The sequence below is a fragment of the Meleagris gallopavo genome, chromosome 8, assembly GCF_905368555.1.
Source record: "Meleagris gallopavo chromosome 8, MGAL_WU_HG_1.1, whole genome shotgun sequence".
NCBI classification, from domain to species: Eukaryota; Metazoa; Chordata; class Aves; order Galliformes; family Phasianidae; genus Meleagris; species Meleagris gallopavo.
This window is the reverse complement of record NC_139411.1, coordinates 27,225,430-27,248,387: the sequence shown is the minus strand read 5'-3', so window position 1 is coordinate 27,248,387 and position 22,958 is coordinate 27,225,430. Positions and strand designations below refer to the sequence as shown.

General features: G+C 38.7%; 1 protein-coding gene across 17 annotated transcripts in view; it reads left to right on the top strand.

Annotated features, from left to right (window-relative positions):
• Positions 1-22,958, top strand: part of ABLIM1 (actin binding LIM protein 1) — a 174,638-nt gene that overhangs the window by 83,667 nt on the left and 68,013 nt on the right. For all 17 annotated transcript variants that reach the window (XM_010714782.3, XM_085230161.1, XM_085230158.1 and 14 more), the window contains exons 3-4: positions 10,925-11,108; positions 12,437-12,546. In XM_010714782.3, coding sequence (XP_010713084.3) covers positions 10,925-11,108; positions 12,437-12,546 — 294 coding nt within the window. The remainder of the gene's footprint in view (positions 1-10,924; positions 11,109-12,436; positions 12,547-22,958) is intronic.

The following is a 22,958-nucleotide window of genomic DNA, read 5'->3' as shown; positions in this document are numbered from 1 at the left end:
GACTTGTGCCCTAGAAAGCAAGCTCTCTGGGACCTCTGATAGGCAAGGAATCTCAAGCAGCCAGCAGCTGACTTAGAGCTAGAGCAAACAGGGGAATGATGGGCACGGAATGAGTGAGAGATGTTTAGGAGTGCAGCTCTAGGAGCGCCATGCAGAGCAGATTGTATTTTGCTGTGTTATAACATATAAAGTCACTCATCTTGATAAAGAGCTGCTGTTCTGCATTGGAAATACAAATTTAGTTGGATTCTGTTTTGTCTCATTATTCATTAATCTCCAGTTGTAAAAAATAGGTTTTATTATCTATTAATCAGGAGTACACTGCTCTTAAACCAAATTGTTAATGGTTACCTGGCAATGGAAGCAACAGGTGAAGAAGAAGGAGGCCTAGATGGAAAGGCTAGAGGGAGATGAGACTGAGCTGTAGACCTCCTTGATTTACTTTTTGTCTTTAATAACTGTTAACAGTAATAAGAGTGAATTAGTGGCTTATAATGTAGTAAACTTTGAGGCACATTAATAATTTCTCTGGGAAATTTAAGACTACCTACTCCAGTGTCTTCCTATGTAAATTTGCCTGGGATTGGGCTGTGAATTCTGATGTGCACTACTAGAGATTTTAATATCTCAGTTTAAAATGTGATGTGAATGATATTTTTTATCATTGTCAGTTGATTACAGTTCATTTTACCCTATTGCAAGTACTAGGAGTGGAAATTTTGAGGCTAGCTAAATTGGCATCCTAAGACTTAATAATAAGTCTGTGATTCATCTTTTGGATTAGAGGGAAATTCTAGTTTCAGTACAGCCAACTGCTTAGTAGAACAAACTTTAAGCTTTGTTCATAACAAGGTAGACATTAACAGTGCTTGATTTTGGCACATGTAGAAATACATTGCATTATCTTAACAACAGTATAATATTAGGAATGTTTCAAATAGTGGGCAGTGTCCCTGTTCTTGATGTTGCATATAAATTGGAAAACGCAGCTGCTGTGTGGTAGAATCCTAACAAATAAACCTGACCACTTTTGTAAATGAGCAGTCCTGACTTGTGAATATGGGTGGTGTCCTAAAGTTTTCTGGTCCCCACTAAGTGACATAAATGTCTATAATTTGATTAGGCTATACCAAGAGGAAATATTTCACTTTATATGGATATTTTGCACGCAATAAAAGTATCAGAGCAATTACCAGCTAATTATGAGACAAAGCTGAGTTTTGGCATTCATGAAGCATTCCCCAAAGCCAGGTCTCCCATGGAAAGCAACTTGTAAAAGCAACTTGTAGCTTCTCTTAGAGCATTGTTATAAATTAGCATGAAGTAGTTTCTTAGTTACGGAACAACTGTGCCATCTGTCCTCTAAGTTAGATGTCTTTCAAGATTATTTAGGAAAATCTACATCAGTGTGTACTTTCAGTGTCCTTTGTGTTTCAATTCTAGACATGTCTGTTTTGTCTGTGTTATGATTTTGCAAGGCTACATCATCTGTAGTTGAAAGAAATTAACAAGGAAGGAGGAGGGTTTCTGAGTTTGCATGTAGGGATGCTCTGTAATCTTTGACTTTGAACTGGATGTTCCTCCCTTGAAGGATTGGGAAGAAGCTAGGGTCATGTAAGCAGACACTATATCAACAAGCTGGAATGTGTTCTAAATCATTAGTTCTTTGACCTTTGATCTGTTGTCAGATTCCTCCTGTGGCAGCAGGAGTAGACTGCAGACTGACTGCTGGGTTGTTAGTGCTATTAATAGGTCAGCATCAGTGCATGGAAAGTTTAAATACGAGGGTACTCTTGTAGCAGATATCCAGTGCACTGTGTGAAAAAATATGTGTTTCCACAAATACTTATCAAATATAGTACTGATCTGTGGGCAAGCTGATGTGACTGGTCGATAGAAAGCACTCCTTCCTGAATATCAGGAAATTGCACAAGGTGCCTTGAAGCTCCAAATCACTGAACCAAAAAGCTTTCTTTATATAAAACCTCCACTGGCTCATAATTCCCTTGCAGTACATTACAGTTCTGCTTGCCCATTTGTGAACTCCATTTTTCAGCTTAGTTATTAAAGCAGCCTTTAACGTTATTAAGCCTTTTTGATTGTTTTGGTTTTTTTTGTGTGTGTTTTTTTCCTAAAACCTGAGTGTCTACCTTTAGACAAAGGGCATTTCTGAACATTAGAACAGAAAACACTGATAAATATGAGCTTGAAATGCTCTTGCAGCAAATACAAGTAGAACAGAAATGTTACTACGTCTGATTTTGGATGGTCATGAGTTTAGGAATCTGAGCCATGATATTGAATTGCTACTCTGCATCCTTTTCATAGTATAAAGTTCCGTGCAAGAGAATGAGGAGCACTGATCTGAGTTTTCTTGGACCTGAGGTCCCTTTCAGCGACCAAACATCTGACAAGAAATGAAGTTAATTACACAGCTTGGCTGATATTGATGAGTGCTGACAGATGCCATGTCAGATTTTAATAAGCAACCTGATCCCTTTGAAAATGGAAGGCTAGCAGGATGCTTTACAGGTGCTTGGTGAGTGGGGCACAGCATCCTTCTGAGAATATGGAAAGCTACTTGGCTTTGTTGTCAGTGTATCCTTCATAGAATATTTCAAGTTGTAAGAGACCCACATGGATCATGGAATTCATTTGCCTGGCTTGTTGTATGTAGTTAGGTAGACTTCCTTTTATATTTTTACATCTTTGTTTTGCTTATTTTTTGAGAAATCTCTCATCTAAGTAAGTAGAGCCAGGCACTCCAAGGCTAAACTTTGACATTTTCCCACTGACTGCATTTTCTTCAAGGTTCATTTCCTGCAGACCCAGAAATGACTTTGATCTCTACCTTGTGCTTAGTTTAATCTGAAAGGTGTTTAAAAATGGTTGAATGATTCTTGCCATTGTTTCCATCCTGGTGCAGAAAGTATTGATGCCTAAGTTGGGAAGCTGTCGCACTGCTACATTATACATGGTGGTTGTTTACTTGCTGCTGAGGTTGGATGCTGGTCTGTTAGTTTGCCAGAAAGACTGGAATATATGCATGTCAGGCTCAGGAAAGATTCTGCCGTGCAGGGTTGTTGTTTGCATCTTCGGTGATAAAGAGAAAAACAAGGAGTGCCGACTGAGTCGGACTTAGGGCATAACACTGTTTTGATTAGAAAGTTGATTAAATTAAATCTGACTTTATCTGAAACACACTCATGGCTCACAGTTTCTGTTGAGTGAATACTTACATTAAATGCTTGTATGTTTTACTCAGTTATCCCAGTGAGAGAGATTTACATTGTAATGGCGGCACTAAGTAGTCATGCAGGCTGGTTGTTCAGAGCGTAGGGTCAAGATTTTTGAAGGGAACAGGAGCAAGGCCTGGCTGGAGGCTAAGGGATGTTCATCATGGGGTCTTATACCAAATGGGGGAGGAGGGATGAATGTATTTCATCTTTTGCTTAGAAGGTATTTTGGCTGCTTCTTCCAGCCAAGCTGGTGACTAGATAATGAAGCAGATTTTATCATCTCCATTTGTTTTATGTAGGTAAAGCTCTTCTCACTTTCCAGGATTGTTTCTAGAGACAATCTGATGAAATGAGAAGTGATTCCAGAACAACTGAGAGCACTGGTCACAGTTCCAAATAGCTTGGAGCAAAAATGTATCCATCATCAGTGTATGGCAAAGAAAATCTTCAGTAGCAGGAGCATTGCAAAAAGTTACCATGATTTCTGTTACAGGTTTTGCAAAAAGCTGCATGCAGTTTCATAATAGTGCTGAGGATCGTGCTGAGGCACTACCATTGCAGACAGACTACTGAGATGTACTGTTCTCTTCTGGTGTTCTGCTGATACATATTTGGACGTGTGTTTGTTCCTTAAATGACTTATGCAACCAAAGGTTTTGCCATCTAGAAAAGTGCTGATTAGAGGGATGGGACAAAGGCAGACAAACACTTATTTTGTTTGAAAAGGGGAAACTTGGAACTTTAATGAATGTGGGCTTTGCTTTCATCAATACAGGATTTATTAAGCTCTTAGACAAAAATAAAGAAAACTAACAAAAATAGGAAAAAAAAAAGAGAAAAAAAACACAAACCAAGCAAAAGCCACTACCGAAAATAAATACCAGAAAACTCTAAAACAGACTTTTCTGTGTATTTGTTTGGATGTAAATGACGAACTGATACGTTGCCAAATTCCTATCTTCAAACAACTCATTACTTCATAAGAATTAAAGAACATGTGAATATTTATCTGCATAAATACAGCCTCATTATTCTGTGAAGCCAAGAAATATGAGAAAGAAAAAACCCCAACAGGAAATTGAATTTACACCTTATTTAATGCATGATGGCAAAGCAGATCATTAGACTTTTTGTAATGAATCACATTCATTTCCGCAGATTGAGTGCCTATGCTCACGCAGTCTCCTTTTGTGGTTTTATTTCTTCAGATATTAAACAATTTTTGCTTAATGTCAACATGAAATTATTGTGCAAAGGGCCCATTTTTCAACTGTATCTGAAAATAACACCATGGAAATCCTACGTAATACTCAGTAGGATCAAATCCTACTTTTGCTTGTTTTGAAAAATTCTAATGTCCCCATTTTCATCATCCCTGTTAACTCTTGGAAGTGATTCAACTCAAGGATGATGCTGTCATGGAGGATCGCAGGCAGTTATATTGCTCTTAAGCAGTTACACTTTGTCTTAAATGCCTGGTTTGCATGTGCAGCACCGCAGCTTTGTGAGCTGACAGCAGCACTGACAACACTTCCAATCCTGTGCTCCAGAGTTGCAAAATAGTAGCTCTGCTACAGTTCAAGAAAGAAAAACTTTGTAGGTCTGTATTCTCTGTATAGTGTGCATCAGAAGTGTGTTCCAGCACGTTTCATTCACAAGAGAGGCAGAATCACGTGTTCAGAATGTTAAATCCTTTGATACAGACTCCAGAACAAAGGCTTGTTTCCTCCAGGAGCTGTTGAAGATAAGTTTTCTGTTATTTATTTAATTCTCTATTATTCTATTCAAGGAATAGAACTGCTCCCCAGCATCTTCTGTTTCCAAAGAGAGCTTCTGGACAAGTAAAATAGAATTCCTTTCTTCATGTTAAGCAGGGTCTTCAAGAAATGGTTTTTCTTCACTTTTGGCTGGTAGAATAATTTTGTGATAGATGCTTGCAGAATGCCTCTTGTTTTTTGCCTTCTGAAGCATGGCTTATTAACCATTATTGGTTTCATTAATGAGTTCTTTTGAAGTATTTTCCATCAGCATAGGAAAAAACAAAAGACAATACTGTGATGTTTCTTATTAACTGTCACTTAGCTCAGCCAATATTTTTAATCTTGAGTAGATTTGTGATCAGAATCATTAATTTTGCACAGTTGCAAAAAGAGAAAAAAGCAGTTTAAATGCCTTCCTTGTTTGTATAATAAGTTGTGCACCAGGCATGGATACAGTCATGCTTATTTTTTCTGATTCAATCTCTTGAAAACAGCCTGTTGGAACAGCATTTTTCTGATCACAAATGTTAACAGTCTGGGTGACCCTTGTTCAGTCCATGTAGCTTAAATCTGATTAGTGATAGGAACACATGTGCTAAATTGTCTGCAAAAATTCATCGTAATGTGGAGTTGCCAAGACTTGTCTTTAATTCTTGCAGATTTGTGTGTGCTTCCTGCGGTGGGGACACCAAAGATGATGAATCTGCTGGTGGTTCAGATAATAAGCAGCTCTACTTGTGTCTGAATTCATAGCTTGCCTACATGAGAGAATTTAACTCATTCAGAGAGACTAACAAAGAAAATAAGGGACTGAGAGGAGACTTCAAAAGGAAAATGGTGATAGTGGGAGCATCTTTTTAAAAATAATTATTACTGCCTTTTTAAGAGTTTCCAAACAATTTTTTCCCCCCTTTTCATCATTTGACATTATGGCTGAACAAAAGGAATAAAGTTTAATACTTGTTAGTGTATGAATCCTTTTATTCATAGTTTATAGTGTTGTTTTTGTTTTTGTTTTTACAAATGATATATCTGCCACAGCCCTTTTGTATGATACTGAAGATGGAATGGCAGAGGAAGCTAGAACAGGAGTGGCACTGAAAGCTACTTTTGATTATCCATCCTTACTAAACCAATTGTCTAGGCAGGTAAAGTAAGCTATGATGACTAAGTGAATTTTTCAAAAGGTGACTCACTGGTAGAACTGAGAACCACAGCAGAGCCAGAAAGCTACTATATACAGCTTCTGAGGCAAATCCAGTGCATGATGAATGCCTTAATTTGAAGCTGGATTATTTGTAGACTTAAAGCTGCAAGCTAAAATGCAAACTGAAGGAGGGTATGAAGAAACTTTTCTGTAGACATGTGAGTATTCCATAGCCCTGTATGAAATTTAGCACCTTCTGAAGCATATAGTTTTAAGCCCTCTATGGCAGTATTCCAATTCATGCATTCTAAGCACAAGTTCTAGCAGTCTGAGTACCAGCAGCTGACAGCTTTTAGGCGTTAAAGTAGATATTCTCAATTTCTCCATGATTTAACTGGATCCACCGAAGGTGACTTGGAAGAGCAAACCTATCCTAGGTGTACTTAAGCTTTATCTCTAGTGGAAAATGTCTAGATGGTCACCAAATCAGGATTAGCCTAAGATGAGGTAGGGATGTGGAATGGAGGTTGCACTATTTTCTGCCTAATGGTTATGTAATAATGCCATGTTAACTTGAAAAGAGTATTTTAAAGAAAATGGAGGTCAGTAGAAAAAAAGGAAGAATAAAAGTTTTCTTTTTTTTTCTGGAGCTGTATCTGAAAACCATCTTAAAGCATTTTTGTAGCATTATAATAGAGCCTTAACAATAGTTCTCTGTAATTCTCCATAGACACTGATAATTGAGTTTTGTCTGCTTGTGGATTTAATGCCACCGTGAAATGTAATTTGTTTGCACATGAAATATTAACACTGTTCTCTGCAGAAATGTGAAACCAGGAGGATGCCAGTGTTGATACTACTTCAATTCTAACTTGCATCTTAGTGTGTACTTTTCGTTAGTATTCTATTAATTATTGTTACAGTAACATTCATTAGATCTCTAGGGCTTGGCAATAGTCTAACACAGAGAATTTACAATCCCTGCCCCAAACACCTTGCAATTTTAATTTTCAAGGCAGTTAGCTAATGTGATATTAGCTCGTTATAACAAGGGAGATAATGGATGTTGTATATGACATACTTGGTATTTGTGGCAGGACTTGGAACTTGTTTCCCTGATCCTCTTTCTGAATTTCATATTTACATTTTTCAAGAACTCTCAGTAACTGCTGCTTATTTACTTATCCCTTAATAATCAGAATTTATGATATTTGATCTGAGTGTTCTCAAGTGTTGTGAAGAGGGTTATTATGGAATTACTTGCAGTGTAAGGCTTAAGCTGATGTTCTGGACCATTGTGAACAGCAGTTTCTGTTACTCGACTCCACAGACAAAGCAAAGACAAAGAAGTGATAGGAGTGGCTGAAACCACTGGGAAAAATACTGGGAGCTGCTGTATGTAGGTTTTTTAAGAAGCCAGCTAGCAATTTATGCTTTTTCATAGAAATGCATAAAGAAGACTTAAAATCCCACATGAAACAAGTAGTCCAGTGTTTTTGATGCTACTGCAGGATGTTGGTTTCAAGTTAAGACCTTGACTTATCTCACATTAAAACAGAATTGTGAGATTCAGTCTCCCATCTCCCATGTCACTTTCTCTTCATAGGAGTTGGCCATTCTGGAATGCATTGCTTTCTGTCTCTCACGCTGGCCAAAAATGCTAGTGTAGTACTATGGATATCTTTTTGGAGCAAAACAGGTATCTTGTTGACACTGGTGTATAATTTAATACTCAAATTGACTCTTGATTCCAACTGATCCTTGACAGTCCTTCATCCTATAACCAGTACAATTATTTTTACCAGTAGAGCAATACATGGCTAGCACTTTACATGGCCACTGTTCTATATTCAAATGTAGAGTTATTTATCTAATCCACGAAGTACTATAAACTGTAGTGTGTAAATGACCGACACGAGCAGTGCAGATTAGACACTTAAAGGTAACAGTAGTTCTTGGGAAAGTAATTGGTCCAAATTACACGTGGTTAATACTCTTTATTCACGTTTGGCGTATTCAAGATCCAGTATATTCTCATATGATTTGGTTGCTTGCATCCTAAATTATACATAGTAGAGATGTGGCAAGATTTTTAATCTTTTTTCTCTTTACTTCAGCCTTCTCCCAGTACTTAGGTATAAATAAACACAGAAAAATTACCTGAACATTTCAGAGACACTTTCTGAAGCATTGATGATGGAGCAGCTAAGTGTTATCTGGGGAATGGAGGAGTTAATCTAAACCACACAACGTCTCTAAAATATTCATTGTTTCAAAAAGAAGCAGCCGCATGAAAGCTTGTTAAAATAAAGCACTCGCTTGCGGGGAGAAATGTGTGGTAGTGTATAAAGTAGTAAAATCTCTGTTATTTAAGAAAACATATTTTCCGCTCCTCACCAATCCCTGAAGTGAAAGCAAGGCTGTGCCACACAAACTACATTTTCCTTGAGCAAGTGTGTGGGAATGGGGCAGAACCCACTGTGCTGTTGGCACATTTATTTTGTCAGTTCTTTGAGGTGAGCTGCTGTATTTTGCCTCCAGCAGATCACAGCCGTTATACTCCTCTGTTAAGGACCTGTGGGCAGCTTCTAAGGCTGAAAGTTTCTAAGTTTGCCCTGCACTGGTTGTCTTAGCTGTAAATCCCTTGTTTTTCCAGTTTAAGTCTGTTAGCATGAATTCACAGCAATATGAACATGGGATAGGAGAAGAAACAGTTTGTAATGCTCCGTATCTTGCTCTCCTGCTTGACACTGTAATCTGACACAAGCTTTAGCACTTCAGATTGATATCACCTAAAGTATTTGAGCCAGGAAACTAAGTGGAAAGTTTGGTTCTGCTCTGTTGACCATAATGCAGTATTGCAGACCAGACCAATGAGCAGGTAGGATCACCTTGTTTGTGATTTGGGCTGAAAAGGGATGCATGATTCTGAAACAAAGAGTAGATAAAAGTAGGTAGTGTGTCCTTACCTCCTGCCTGATGCTCTTCCAGGAGCCAGTATAAGAAAGAATTGCGCAGGTTTGCTTTGGTGGCCTAAAATCAGTGAATGCCTTTGGGAGAATTTCCCATTAGCCCAGGTACTACGTGGAATTTTTCTCTCAAAGTGACTTTTTTTTTTTGATGACCATGTAATTTATGTTCTTTTCTACAAACTGTAAACCATGCAGCTAAGCAACTGCACCTGTTATATCTGTGCGGTTATGGTCTTTTATATCGTTGCTGTTGGAATGTTGTTACTACAGCGTTTTCTCTCAAACATTGTGATAAACTGTAGAGCTTGTATCTACCAACACTAATGGTACCTATGAGTTAGAGGGGCTGTCTGCAGGGTACGATAAAGAGCTCTCCAAGCTAGCTCCAAACAAATAGGGTCATTCACAGTTTGCACTGTGGCACCGTGCAGAGATTTATGTGGAGTAACTGAGCAGTGTACTGACCCTGAACAAAGACCCTGAAACAAATTCAGCTGCAGCTTGTTACTGCCACAGTAAAACTGCATGGAGATGTTGATGCAGTGCAGACCTTTCATGGGAAGTGGTTTGCTTGATGTTGTACTCAGGGGCTTAACCTCTTCCCCTGCTGGAAGCATTCCTGCAAGCGCTTCAAGCTGTTGAAGGGAAACTCTCACAAGGTCCAGTAGTGTGTAAAAGATGTGCCAAAATGAGAGGGCTCCACACATATTGAAAATGTGTTCAGGAATTCTGGAGAGAGCTCAAATAGGAGCTGCAGTTCCATAACACAGCATAAGGTTTGTACTAAGCTAACCATCTCTTCTGTCTGGAGCCATAGAATTATGCTAGAGGGACTTCTCTGCTCTCTTACGTGCTGTCTTCTGTCCTCAAGCTCTGCATTATAAAGGTCTGCAAGAAGAAAAAATTCTGTAGAGTATCCTGTTCCTAGTACAGCTGTAGATGGGTGATGACCAGGTGTAAATGCCATGCAGAACATATTTCTGAAGGCAGGCCTTGTTTCTCTTCCCTAAGAATGTATCTGCATCTACCAATAAATCGATATGACATAATTGTATTTCAGCTGCCTCCAGTGTCTTTCTTAAGTTACAATACATGCATACCTTCTAATTCAGTAGGGTTGATTTGAGGATGTTTCTTTCTGCAGTAGGTCAGTGGTAGTTGTGTTAGGTCTGGTGGGGCTTCATGCTTCATGCTGAAGTCTTAAGGCTCACCTGCTCAGAAAAGGATCTTTCCACCCTCATAATAATGCTAGAATGAGATCAGGAAGGTAAACAATGCTACAGGCAATTGGTAGGAGACAATAAGTTTTTGTTGTGAGATTTCTTTTCTTTTAAAGTGCTATCTGTCCCTTGTAACTCCACATTTTAAAGAAAGTTCAATGGAACTAGTTCTTAGTGACTGGAAAATATAAAACCAGAGAGTTGAGAGCTACTATCTTGTACTGTATCATATCTTCTATTTAATAGCATGAAATCAAATCCCAAGTTCCATTTTTCCATACAGCTCTGCTGACGTGATTAACAGGGTAATACAAGATAACTGAGGTCTTGGTGAGGCCTGAATGCATTAAAGTTGTGATTGTGTAGGTTTCTCCAAATAAATTTTTGATTACAAGGTCTCTTGTAGCCAGAGAATGCCAATCATCTCCTGTGTTGTCAAGGCATGTCATGAAGGTGAAGGCAAGAATCCAATATAAAGAAGCAAGACCACCAGAGTAATCTCATTTGTTGGCAGCACAGACTGTTTCTGACATCTTTTGTAGGTATATTTTTCCAATATGTGTTGTTGTTGTTTTTTTTCTTCCAGTGTGTGGCTGTGACTTGGCACAAGGAGGCTTTTTCATTAAGAATGGGGAATACCTTTGCACCTTGGATTACCAGCGCATGTATGGTACCCGCTGCAACGGGTGTGGGGAGTTTGTTGAAGGAGAAGTAGTGACAGCTCTGGGAAAAACTTACCATCCCAACTGCTTTGCCTGTACAGTTTGCAAGTAAGTCATCTCTTTCAGCCTACGTGGCCTGAACCCCGTACAACATCAGGGAGAAAAGCGTCACCATGAGACAGAAGTTGCAAGATCTTTGTAGGAAACATTTGTTTGGAAGAGCTGCAAGTCTGAGTGTCTTCAAAACAGCACTCATTTATCTGCAGGAGATATAGCTTCTCTGTTACATGTAGCTCCCTGTTCTCAGAAGCTTACTCTCACATGTGAAGGAATACTAGACTTACATGCCCATATAGGCATGGGTTTAGCTGTGGTGGTGAGTCCAGCTCAGAAATGAGAAAGGAGGTAGAGCAAACTCTTGGATAGTACAGTGGAGAAGTTATTTGGACTATAAGTTCACTTAAACAATTGAAAACACCTGAGAACTCGTGCATAACGTGTAATAACACGTCTTTGGGACAACTCTGTTTCCCCCAGTTCTTTCTAAGCACTGTGTCCTGTCCCCCAGAAGTAAAGCAGTTTTTAGTTCTACATGGAATACAAACCAGGAAACTAGAACAAAGCTATATGTGTTTTATTGTGTAGAAATATACGGATGTTCATTTGTTAAGCATAGTGTTGAAATGATATGTAGTGTGGGGCAGTCTGTATTCAGAAGGGTAAAGCTCCTCGTTAAGTATTTGGAGTTGCTGAAGCTTCTCTTTTTAGTGAAATGCTCATGCATTTATACAACAAACAAGAGCAGCTATGTCAACTTTGCCCAGCACAAATTTTTAATGCTTGTTGAATTCATCAGATAATCTCAAACTTCTGTAGTCTGTTCAGCCTTTACCTTTCTCCTAACACCATCTGCACAAGTAACAGTTGGGGGTGTTTCTATAACAGATAAGTATTTTAAAACTCTAGGATAATGAAAGCAGCTAGAACTTCATTATTTGTGAATCATTACATCCACAGTAATATGTTTTTCATTGCTGAACACAGATTAAGCTAATCTATTTTTGAGTTCCTTGTCCTAAGACAACTGCTTCGTCTGAGTACTCTGCTGTTTGCTGTCAACAGCATCATGCTGAGACTGCCGTAAATGTAGCTGTTGCGTCTAAGCAGATTTCACTGTCATCTTCTTAGATAAAGTGTGTTTAATGTCTTGTATTGTAGTTTCAGTAAGTTAAGTCTGACCTCTGCTCTTCTTGCATCTGTGGATTGGATTTTTTCCAGTGCCTGACTTTGCCAAGGCCATATTGCAGAAACTGTTTGGCCTGAGTTACTGTAAAATGTTATTTGCAGAGGGAGAAGGCAGCAAGCTCGCAGCATAGGGACCAGAACAAAAATTCTGGCATAATCTCTGCTAAAATACATTTTTCTTTTTAACCCAGGCGTCCATTTCCACCAGGTGATCGAGTTACTTTTAATGGAAGGGATTGTCTCTGTCAGCTGTGTGCTCAGCCAATGTCCTCCAGCCCAAAAGAACTGTCTGCCTCAAGCAGTAAGTATGCCATCTTCTTTCTGAATCCTCTTGCTTTTTTGGGCTCATCAGCATTTGATTGAAACTGGCTTGATTCAATCTTTCAGGTTTTTGATGCATATATATATATATATATATATTTTTTTTTTTTTGTCCTCCTTTTAGAACTCTGGGCTGCCTCTGATAATCATCTTTTTTTTCTTCTTTTTTTTCTTTTTGATTCTCAGAAGTTGTCTGGTTTGACAGCTCAGAGGAGACATTTACTCATTTCAGTATGAACAAATGACTTTTACCCAGAAATTGGATGTTCTGAAGGGCTCATTTTCTTTTATAGGCACTGGAAAAGTATTTTCTTGATGAAATCGGAGGTTTCAGAGTTGATAGATTCCAATTTTCCCATGTATAGTTACACAGGTGTAAGTATTAAAAAGAGAACAATGTTATAGGAAGTTAATTTTCTTGTACTCTTTAACACTTCAACAATTTAATGAAGTCTAAGAGTAAATTATTTCTTTAAGAGGCTATCACCAGGTTTGTCTTTGACAGATTGATACTGAAATTTGACTGATTGATACTGAAATGAATTTGTGATCAGAAACCATTCTCAAGAACAGTTCTCAAGAAATCACTCAAAACAAACAAACAACCTAGAAAAGAGCAAGAAAGCAAGTTAAGGATACGACTTTGAAATCCTAGAACTGCAAAGTGCAATGTAAAGGCATAATTGGGTGATGTTTGTGCTCAGTGGATGAGTCAAGAGCATCTCAGGTTTTCTAATTTGACTGAAAAAGTGTAATCAGGCACTTAGAAAGGTGGAAAATGAAATCTGATTTTTTGATACCGTGTCTTTCTGTCTGATAAGTTATTGTATTCTGGCTGTCAGTTCGGAGGTGAAAATGCGTGGGCCTAATTGGTTAGGAGGAATTTAGGAATCTGTGGAAAGCCCTGGAAGTGCAAGGTTCTCATCGTTTTGTTTTGGAGAGCCCTGCTCTAAGCAAATGAAATTTGGATCTGCATGTGTTTGTAATTAAAGAAATAGTAATGAATGTCCTCCTAGTAGTGTGCTCAGTGATACACCAGCTGCTACTATACACCAAAAGCTGACATAGATACTGAGAAACCTTTCTTGCTGACGCTGAAGAGTAAATTTTAATTAGTCTGAAGTGTTCCAAATCACTTTCACTACTTCTGAGTGAAACCCATCAGTCTTTTCTGATGCTTTGCCCTTTGAATGGATGTTATGTGCTGCTCGGCTGTTTTGTTTTGATAAGTCCTTTTAGAAGAGAATCTCATTCATACCGAGCGTCCATTTTCTGTCCTGTATTGCTGTCAGTTTCCCCTGATTGCTTTCAAGTAGATTACTGGAGGCAGCTTTCCTCAAAACAAAGAAAATTGAAGGTGAGGAAACCCAACAGACTGAATGTATGTCAAGTTCGGTTGGTTGTGTGATGTAAAAGGAAACTGGAATACCTACATTAGTGTTGGCATGCAGTTTTCTCATGTCTCTTACTTTATGCAAATGAAAGGCTTGTTGATAGCTTTTCTTGGATGCTTTCAAGGAAAATCAAATGCTTCTAAATACAGGGTTTTAACGTCTTGAATATCATGAATGTGAATGTTGTTACAGTCTTATAGTTCCCACCCATAAAAATCAGAAGGAAAAATACTGAATAATTTTCCTTTTTTTTTTTTTTGCTTGAGTTGGTGATACTTCTTTATCATACGTATGTATGATAATATATGTATATATTATCATATATGTATGATATATATGTATACAAAATATATTTTACATATATTATATATATATATATATATATATATTTATAAAAATATATTTCATTCCACATATATATTACCTGGAATAATTGTAGCATTTCAGTGACTTCTTTTTTAATCCTCATTTTATAAGACAGTCTTTCTTGGTGCACAGATGCTACAAATCAGAAATTAGTCATCTATGTTCCTTAGGCATTGCTAGATATATCCAGTGGAGTTTGCATTGAAGCGGGCAGGAAATTTAAGGCCAAATACTCCTAAATAGCTTTGCAGACAAATGAAATGGGTGGTGTTCATTTTTTTTTTCCTCATTGCTTTATTTCTTATGAGAGCGTGAGAAATGAGATGTGCCCTACAAAGCAAAGTGATCAGGATGGATACAGCATAGCACAGATGCAGGGGACAAGTGCCTGGTATTTAAAAATGAAATTGTAGAAAAGAGAGGATGTTGAAACTGATTTTGAAAGACTAGAAGTGTGATGTTATGGCTTGGACAGTTGAGGATTTTCAAGATTCTGTCAAAGACAAGAGGTTATTTTTCTTTGGGTCCTAGTAAGGAAGTAATGTAAATAATGTATCTGGTTAGATAGTATTTGTGTTTTAAACAGTATCCGAGTATTTATACATCATAGTGATTGCCTGGTTTGTATTGTCTTAAGCTCCTTCTGCTTTCCTTTGTATTATAGCCACATGCTTACATGCATGTGTTTCTTATGGTCAGAGTGAGAAGAGCCAGAGCCAAATTGAAACATAATTATTATTACTTATTTATTCAGTAGATGGTGGCTTGAATTTCGCCTTGAATGCACAAGAAGTGTAGTGCAGTGTCCAGCTTAGAGCTGAGCTGTCCTTGTGCTCAGGGTGGGTGGTGCCAGCAGCCTGTGCTGTCGCAACCTGAACTGGCAGTCTGCTGGGATCAGCTCTGAAATTCAGAGGAGGCAATGTGTCTTTAAGCACAGTTTAGGAGATTGCCCTTTTCCTTGAACACAGATTTTTCCCTTAGGCATTTCACTTCAGAATTTCCACAATAAAGCACATCGCTAATGAGAATATTACATTACTTCCTGCCTGGGATTGAGCCGTTTCTGTGTTGGCTCCTTGTCTGGTTGCTGGTAAGGCCAGATCATTTTAGTGATGAAATTAGAAATGCAATTAGAAATGTGCATTTCAAGTAGGATTTCCAGGTGGATAGGAAAAACTTGCTATCCAAAAAAAAAACCTGAAGCAGTACAATCACCCAGCAAGAGTTTTCATATGAAAAATAGATCATCTTTTAAAATGGTGGAGAGAATCACAGCTTCCTTTTCCTTAGTGAAATAGATGGTTGTGCGGTGCACATGCTGAGATGTGCAGTGATACTATCTGGAGAGAAGCACAGGGAAGATAGCTCGGTGCTTCTTTCTTTGTAATAGTCTCTGCTGTGAGCTAAGAGCATTACAGTACGGATACAATATGGACCAGAGTTTCCAAAATGGCCAGTCTTGCATGTGCATGAATAATATTTGGTGCAGCTGTTCCCTGACTAGACGGCTTCCACGTGGAGCTTTCACAATGCTGTTTTGTATATTTGTCCCTGTCTGTTTTGCACATTATGTTCTGATTAAAAGAACGTAAGTTCTCTGGGCCAAATGCTTACATGTCTATCTATACAGAGTCTAACAGAGATCCTGACTCACAACTGGGGATCTTAGCTCTATTGTGATATAAATAATAAGCTTAACGCTTAATGAACTTGTGGGAGAAAGATATCGTTGTTAATTATTCAGTAGCCTTATCTCTTCAAACAAGATACAGTAAATCTCCCAATAAATATCTGAAACTTCCAGCAAGGCTTGTGGTAAAGCTGAAGTAGAACAGAGCTGGCATGCTTTATCTGCTGAAGAAGGCAGTCAGGAATAAATGGGAATCATCTTTTGCCTCACTGCCTTAAAGTGGAGAAAAAAGCTTGTTTTAGAAACAGCAGTGCACCAGAATGGAGAAGAAGTGAATTTGCATTGTGCCCTTCTCTTCAAGACTCTCTTAATTCTTAATGTCCTTTTATACCCTGGACATATTTGTCCTTCGGGTCTGTAGGGAAGACACGCAAACTGAAAGGGAAGGCTTGGCTATTTGCAGTCAAGCTATCTGCAATGATTTTTGGCGTTAAAGGATATTAAGCAACATCTAACACATGATTTTTGAGCTCATTCTTTGGAAACATCTACAACTTCACACTGTTAAAGCTACAGAATATGTATAGGTATTGTCTGAATGCATGGCATAGAAGTGGATAGGCCCTAAGTGAAAGACTCTGAGCCCAGTTTTGCCTCAAGGATGCATGTTCATAGCAGCCATATGCTTCAGTAGGTGCACTGGGGCACTTAGAGAAGGGTCAACAATTTTGGGTTTGAATGTGCTTTAACTGGGTTTTAAATGGAGTTTAAAATCTTGTATAAAATTTTGATTCTGGAGGGACAAATATGTTGTGTATGTGCTGTAGCACACTGATAAAATTATAGAATGGTTTGGGTTGGAAGGGGCCTTTAAGATCATCTAGTTCCAACCTCCTGCTGTGGGCAGGGATACCTCCCCCTTGACCAGGTTGCTCACAGCCCATCCAGCTCAGCCTTCAATGCCTCCAGGGAGGGGGCATCCACAACCTTGCTGGGCAACCTGTTCAGAGTTTCACCACCCTCACAGAAAAGTGTTTCTTCCCTATACGTAGTCTAAATCTAGCCTCTTCCAGTTTAAAGCCATTTCCCTTTGTGAAAAATTCCTGGTTAAGTTAAGAAACTGGGGATTCAGCTGAGGATATATGGGATTTGACAGGAGTAACTCTGTTCTTCAACTTATTTATCGTTGAATCAAAACACTACAGACATAATTGTGGATTGATTTCAAACACTGTGATTTAAATCACTGATTTTAATCATGGCTTAACTAAGAACCCAGGAAACTTTGATTAAAATAATTGATTGGAAGCTTGTTTAAAGTTTATATATTTAATTATTTTCCTAAATAAAAAGCTAACTGCTAAGCATGAGGATACTCCATATCTTTAAGCATTTATTTAAACTAATACAACTCTGTATAAGATAATCAAATACTTTATCATCTATTTTTACATAAAGACTGTTTTTGCTCATGATTTATGTCCAGATCTATTTGAATGGAAATTGACGTTCAATTGCAAGGCATAAAAATAGCATTGCAGATTTTAGGAGCAACAGAAGTTAGATTCATATTGAATGTAAATACATTAAAATACATCTTAATTTTTGAACTTCTGACTTGTCAAGGGTATGTAAATCTTAAAACTATTTACTTTGGATAACTGTGTACCTGGGGATTCTAAAAGTGGCAGACGTCATCATACCTGAGTTTGTTCAGAGATATGAAAATGAGAGCAATTTTCTTCTCTGTCTTTTCAAATTCTATTTGGGTTTTTAATTTGGATTTAATTTAACGTGTAAAATTTTGATTTTGAATAAAATCCTGGATATTAAAATATCTGTATCAAATCTCCCCTATTTTAATTCCATAGCATTTACCAGAGAAGTGCTGTTCAAAAGATGATTCCAAAGAGCAGTGGAAGAAGTGCAAGGAATTGCTCACTAAATGGCTGTTGCATGAGGACGCATTACTAGTTCGGAAAATTCAGCTATAGGAGGAAATCCCCAGACATAAAACTAATTTGGGAATTGTCACGTTCAGAAAGCGTAGGTAGTAAATCAGGAATCTGAGGTCACTGATTGTTGTTGTTTAGAGCTTAGTTTGCCATGGGTTACCAGGGCATAAAAACCTTTCTAAAAGTTTCCATATTGGTGATTGTTCTCTTTTGAGATACTTGTTTTCCAAGAGGAACAATGGAATATACTCAAAATAGTCTGCAAATAAAGAATCACAGCATGTTTTATCCATGGGTTGGGCTTAAAACAGTGAAGTTCGTTTGCAAACCGTGCAATTCACTTCGCATACTGTGAGTTGGAATTGTGAATTTGAATTCAGCTGGAGTTATCTGAATACTGAATATGTGGTGAAGGAAATAACAGGTTAAGATCAGTCTCAGTCACCAGCTGCTGGTTTACATCTGCCTGGAGTTTATCATCAGAGTGGTTTTTACAAATGGGATACAGGGGCTGCTAAGCTTTTAAAAAAAAAAAAAAAGAAAGAAAGAAAGAAAAACTTGTTACCAGTCTTTTATGTGCCAACCTCTTCTTTTATCTAGTTTGTAGCATGGCTGTCTCTTCTTCCTATTTCCATCACTTTGGTTTGCTATTCAGAAATCTGTGAGAAAGATAGATTGAAGAAGTTGCTGATGCTGAAAATGATGTTATGGGGAAAGGCCAACTTGGTGGTACACTGCTTGCAGGGATAGTTTTCAAGAGTAAAAGGGTAAAAGGCCAATTGGGTTGTCTTCCATTGGGAAGGAGGTGTAACAAAGAAGAACAAAGAAGGGCAATACAGATTTCTGGTGTAGAAGGCTAACACAAATGCTTACATCAGTAAAGTAGGTAAGAATAAAGACTCCATTAATGTAACAATGTCTTATTAGCAGAATGAAGTTGAGGGCAAGCATTCATTCTTCCAAATCAGTTTAAATTATGTACAACAATGAAAATGCTCTTTACAGTAAGAAGGATACATCCAAGATAACCACGCAGTGTTCTTCATATAAATGATTTTAGTTTATATTTCCACTTATGTTAGACAGTTTCTTAAACAGGCAAGTCAGTCGCTCGTGGTTAGCAAGGACTTGTGTTGCAAGCAAATAATGCCATTCTATGCCATTGTGATTTCTTTCCATATTTAATCAAATAAAGCCATTTTATTTTCTTTAAGTATTTGTTTTGAAAATATCATTTTTCCCCACTTGCCATTTATAATAAACAGTCAAAATTATATTCCACTTCCCATGGGAAGTTCGGTTCCTTCCATTGTATGAGCCCAGCCTCTTATTGTTAGGTTGTTCAGGAGTACAAGGCTGTTGGAATGGTTTTGTTTTGCCTTCAGTGAAAGAGCAGTAGCACATTTTGTCCTGATGAACATTGCCCATCCTTACATTGGCAAAGAGGAAGGATCTGGCAGCAGATTTCACTGCAAAATGGCACAATGTACATGGATCTAAATCCTGGATGTGAAATTCCCAATATTGTGTGTTCTTCTTTGACTTCCTGACCTCAGCAATGCCCCAGCAATCAAATGATTATGATTTAAACTTTGAAAGCGTTTGATATACTGTAGACAATGTGAGTTTTTATTTTTAACTTTGACAGAAATATGTTGATGAGCAAGAAAGCCTGTGTGCTATCAGTAATAGTTTTTATTTTTAAAAGGATTTTTTAAAAACATTACCTGATCTGTGGTTAAAAGATAACTGAGAAAAATTTATCGGTGATCTTCCTGTGATTTCTTGACTTTCCCTCTTTTCACTTCCAAGTCACTGTTCATCGTAGCTTGATTTGTAGGTCCAGCTATGCCTGACCATGTATTTCTGTGCAAGCTCAATGAAATCTTGTTGTTTTTTTTTTTTCTTTAAAGAAAAAGAAATGTAGAACCCTGCTGATGCTGTCTTCATACAGCTGGTATGTTTGTACTTTATAGGAGAGGGAACAGTAACAAAGAGTATTACTCCTGTGACTCATAGGGATTATGGCAGTTTCAGACTTCAGCGAAACAGGTGCTATCAATGACCGTCAGGATTGAAAAGGACTTTCTGGTGATTTAATTATACATCATTAAGGAAGGCTGCAGAACCCTGCACAGAACAAACCTGGTATGCTCATGTAACCTCATCCTGCACATATCTTTGCATAATGATGTCCATTAGGACAAGAGCACTTAGGGATGACTTCCCTCTTATAAGTTACACGGACTGAGTAGAGAATGTGTGATAAAGGTAGAATTGCTAGTGAATGTTCAAGGAATATCAGTGGGAGTGGTCAGAGTGTTATGCAGTATGCTTAGGGTTAATGCAGCTCAATCAGCTTCGAGCCCACTGCCTGTGCCACGATCCAGCAGAGCTGAGCTCTCTGCTATTGGCTGAGGACAGGGGAGGGAGGCAGAGGAGAAAAATCCACCGCTTAATTTAGGCAGTGACGAATGGGTTGCTGTGCAGGATGTTTCACTCCTGCATGCCTGGGGTGATGCAGATGCTAAAAAGGGAAATGCGTTTTCTCATTGCATCTTCACAAGTGAGGTGTCGTGGATGGCAGCTCACCCTGGCTTGCATCTTCTAATGAGGCTGCTTAAGGTGACTAAGGGGTGGAGTTCTTAATCACACATAATAGTAGTGTCACGCTGCTTTCCCTTGTCCTGTCCCCCCACTTTTCCCTGCTTTTGGGCTGGCTGACTCCACGTTCAGTTACAGCTCTTTTGTCTTTCTTGTCATTTGCTTTTGTGTCTGGACACACAAAATAGCTCAGAAGGGTGTCATATTTGATTCTTAGCTTAAATACGTGAGGACGTTTCCTCAGATTGAACAGGCCTAGTCAGAGTACAGGAAAGGCACAACAGGTAGCTGGATGGGTAGCTGTGTAGTGAACGGCAGCAGTGAACAACGTGGGTTATATGACTAAAAGAGAGCTGAGCAGAGCTCAGGGGCACAGTCTGTTCAACCCAGGTGTGAAGCCAGAGACAGAACCATGCTGGAAACCATTACACCAAATTTTGAGGGAGGGTTTTCAGATTTTTGTGTACAAGTTTGGCCTGGCATATGGCTGTGGAACCTCATGGTTGTCTTACCTCACAGCCTTTTTGTTTGTGGCATAAGCTGGTTATAGGCTGATGCAGGTGTGCCTAGTGTGATACTGAGATACTGCCTGCATGTGCTTTGGGCTGATGACATACAGCCAAAGGCTTTAATATGCTTCATGCAAGCCCAGGGTCATAAATGGCTCTTATTTGTAGAATTCGGATTAATAAATGGGCTTTTCTTTGCCCAGCCCTGCTTTATTTGCTCTCTATTTTGGGAGATAATAATTGCTAGCTTCTCACACGCATACTATTCTGCGAGAATTAAAATCAGGTTTAGTTAAAAGCCATTTCAGCCTAATAAGACTGCACAGTTTGCTTGCTTTGATTTTAGGCATTCATTATGTCAGCAACTGGAAATAATGATATTCACTTACTCTTTCTTTGGGGTTCCTTAAGGTGTTTTGCAGAAGTATGTAAATGTCATTCTTGCTACTGAATAGTAAAAACATACAGTCAGCCCCTGGAATCAGCCATCAATGTAGGAGCTGTCAGTTGGGCAACACCACCTCTGGCTTTCAAGAAGCAAATAAACAGGCAGACATAGTTCATAGATCCCTCTGTCCTCCACGTTACTGCTATTTGCACCAGTAAAGATCGATAACGGGATGGGTAGGCCTGGTATAAGGCATTCTTATATTCTGACCACGTCAGAAATTCAGTGAAACAAAGAGTTTTGAAAATCTATTCCTTGGCTCCGTATCTGTGAAATTTCAGCTTTGCAAAGCTTTTTTGGATAAAGCTGAAAAAAGCATGGAAAATACAGCAGATTTTTGGAGGGATTATTGTACCAGGAATGTATCACAGTTTGGCAAGAGTGTAGGTCAGGAATGTGGAAGCTGGCACAGCAGGGAGAAGCAGTTGTGCTAGGATGCTGAGAAACGGGCTGTTTAAAGCTGCAATTCAGCACCCACTGAGATTAGGGGGGGAGTTCTTATTTATTGACACAGTTTATAGATAAATGGCACGTTTTCAAGCTGGAAGGAACCCCAAGAAGTAATGTCGCATCCTCCCCAAACCATAGCAAGATTAGTGTACCAAGGGCATGCAGACAGATATTTACTTGGCTTCCCTCTTAGCCTTGTGCTATAAACTTCAGAGCCTTTCTTGCTGACCTGTTCTGGCCTTTGCTGTCAATATGTGGTGGCATGAAGCCTTAGCTGGCATGTAAGAGCAGAGGGATCCATTATATGCTGTCAGTCCTTGCCATTGTATGATTTCAATTTGTAACATTTGTCCTCTAGAGCAAAGTCCTGGGATTAGACCACTTCTGGGTGCTTTTCAAGTCCAAGTCATATCATTGGTTCCTGATTTGCTCTTTGTTACAAGATAGCATGATGCTTGAGCCCTTTTTCTTAAAGGATTTGAGGAGATGAAGAATGCTGATGGACAATGGGCAAATAGCAACCTGGTTAGCAGGAATGCCCATCATACACTTAGGGCTCTCATTGCTCATTATCCAGCAAACAAAAGTGTCAAAAGGAGTGGTTCCTCTTCCTGTCAGTTGTGATAATAAGCTTAGACTCACCCTTTTGCAAGACGTGGTGTTACCTGGGCTGTAAAATCACGAGGAGATGGTGTCCAGGCTGTACCTGTTCAGTCAGCTGGAACTGGTCTTGATTTGTGGCTATTTGTTGGTGTTTCAGGTGTGGGGAGAGAATAGTACATTCATGAAAAGGACATTGATTTTGAGATAATAAAATACAGGAAAAGCTTTGTTCCAGGCTGTCTCCTCTGTGGCTTCCAAGCATGTCTCAGTTGATGGGCATTCCCTTTCTGCTTTACTGCTCTTGTAGGCCTTCCCTCCATCCCCTGCAGCCAGGCACAGAAGTTCTAGCACAGTGCCTGCAATTCAGTGCTGCTTCCCTCATCGGTCTCTTTAGATCTGACCAGGAGATCTCTGAGTATCTTATATCTGAATG